The 2221-nt window shown below is 43.4% G+C and overlaps 1 protein-coding gene across 1 annotated transcript in view; it reads right to left on the reverse strand.

Moving 5' to 3' along the window:
* Window positions 1-2221, reverse strand: part of ptpro (protein tyrosine phosphatase receptor type O) — a gene marked incomplete at its 5' end in the record, with an annotated part of 39051 nt that overhangs the window by 7666 nt on the left and 29164 nt on the right. The window contains 2 exon segments of the mRNA XM_014020731.1: window positions 980-1100; window positions 1272-1407. Of these exon segments, the coding sequence (XP_013876185.1) occupies window positions 996-1100; window positions 1272-1407 (241 nt within the window).

Below are 2221 nucleotides of genomic sequence, written 5' to 3' on the forward strand. Positions count from 1 at the left end.
CATCCATCCATCATCCAACCATCATCCAACCATCCATCATACATCCATCATCCATCCATCCATCCATCCATCATACATCCATCAATCATACATCCATCATCCATCCATCCATCATCTATCCATCCATCCATCATCCATCCTCCATCATCATACATCCATCATCCATCCATCATCCAACCATCATCCAACCATCCATCATACATCCATCATCCATCCATCCATCCATCCATCATACATCCATCAATCATACATCCATCATCCATCCATCCATCATCATCCATCCATCATACATCTATCCATCATACATCCATCATCCATCCATCCATCATCTATCCATCCATCCATCATCCATCCTCCATCATCATACATCCATCATCCATCCATCATCCATCTTCCATCCATCCATCCATCCATCCATCCATCATACATCATCCACCCATCATCATCAATCCATCATCCATCATCCATCAATCATCCAACCATCCAGCCATCCATCATACAACCGGATGGTTGTATGATGTATCCATCATCCAACCATCCATCATCCATCCACCCATCATCCATCCATCATCCAACCAGCCATGCATCATCCACCCATCATCCATCCATCATCCATGATACATCCATCCATCCATCCATCCATCCATCCATCAATCCATCCATCCATCCATCCATCCATCCATCCATCCATCCATCCATCCAAAAGAAATTCTGTGACTGATTAACTGAATTTCAGGTCCAGTCTTGTATTTCACACTGTGTGATGATTGCAACCATATGGTTTAAATAGAGGAAAAGAGACAGTGGGTCTTATCAGTGTGTTCTCCCTGTAATATAAACATGCTCAGTTCCGTTTTAATGTCTGATGTAAAAGGTACCGCCTCCAGGGGTGAGGTCAGTTTTCAGATGTACTATGTGTACGACTCTAAGCAGAACATCCAGAACATTTCAGAGCCAGAAGAAGAAATGTTGGACTGACCTGTGGTGGCGTCTCATTATGTCTTGCTGGCGTTCTCGTAGATGATGTCAGACGTGATGGATTGTTGTTTCTTCTTCTGCCACATGAGGAGGACACATTGATGGATGAAGACATACTGCTCCTGAAAACAAACAAAGTGTTGTCAACACTTCCTGAACACTCTCAGCTGTTAGCACACTAAACTTTAGCATGGGATTGGGTGTGAGCCCACTGAGCTGGAGTTCTGTGTGGCAGCCATCTTTAATCAGGTTCATCTGTAAGTGAGGGGGTGTGCAGGTGGGATGCATCTGACCTCAGTCTGGACCATGGACAGCCGATGGGACCTCATCTCAGACACCATCCCCAGGATGTCCACAAACTCGTGCTCCCTGATGTGCTGCATGAGGCGGTCCAGGGCCATGAAGGTCCCGGTCCTACCAACCCCGGCACTGAAACACCAACAGAAGTGCGGATGATCCTCTAACAGTGAAGTCATGTCAATTTAACTTTCCTTTAAAATTACAAATAAAACAAATTCAAAAGCAATAAACCCAAAGAAATGAAATGTGTTGGTTTCTTCCTACAGTCCAAAAAACCATCATGTTGGCTTTATTGATGACTAAAGTGTCCTTTAGTGGCAGTGAATGTCTCTGTGTGTCCCTGTGATGGACTGGAGACATGTCCTGGTGGGATGGTATATGAAAACTAGTATAGTACTAGCCAAGAACAAGCTATAACAAATTTTGAATGCTAAATAAAAGTTCAATAAAGTTTCAATTTTCAACTAAACTGCAATAAATCATCCATTTTAGGACATGATGATTAGGATGAAATTTTGTGTGATGGTAGCTGAGAACGATCTCCATCACAAACTGAGTCCAAAAAATCAAGATGGCCACCATAGGTAAAACTTCAAATTGACCATATTGCAGTAATTTTAGACATAGTAGGCCAAAACGTGGGATGAAGGTAGATGACAGCTACAGCTGGCTGTTTGGATAATACTCACACGGTACAACTCTCAAGCAGGCCTTCAGAGACCTATGGTACCAGTTCCAGACAGAGATCTAGACCTTCAGAGACCTATGGTACCAGTTCCAGACAGAGATCTAGACCTTCATAGACCTATGGTACTAGTTCCAGACAGAGATCTAGACCTTCAGAGACCTATGGTACCAGTTCCAGACAGAGATCTAGACCTTCATAGACCTATGGTACTAGTTCCAGACAGAGATCTAGACCTTCAGAGACCTATGGTACCAG

The sequence above is a fragment of the Austrofundulus limnaeus genome, unplaced genomic scaffold, assembly GCF_001266775.1.
Source record: "Austrofundulus limnaeus strain Quisiro unplaced genomic scaffold, Austrofundulus_limnaeus-1.0 Scaffold264, whole genome shotgun sequence".
Taxonomy (NCBI): domain Eukaryota; kingdom Metazoa; phylum Chordata; class Actinopteri; order Cyprinodontiformes; family Rivulidae; genus Austrofundulus; species Austrofundulus limnaeus.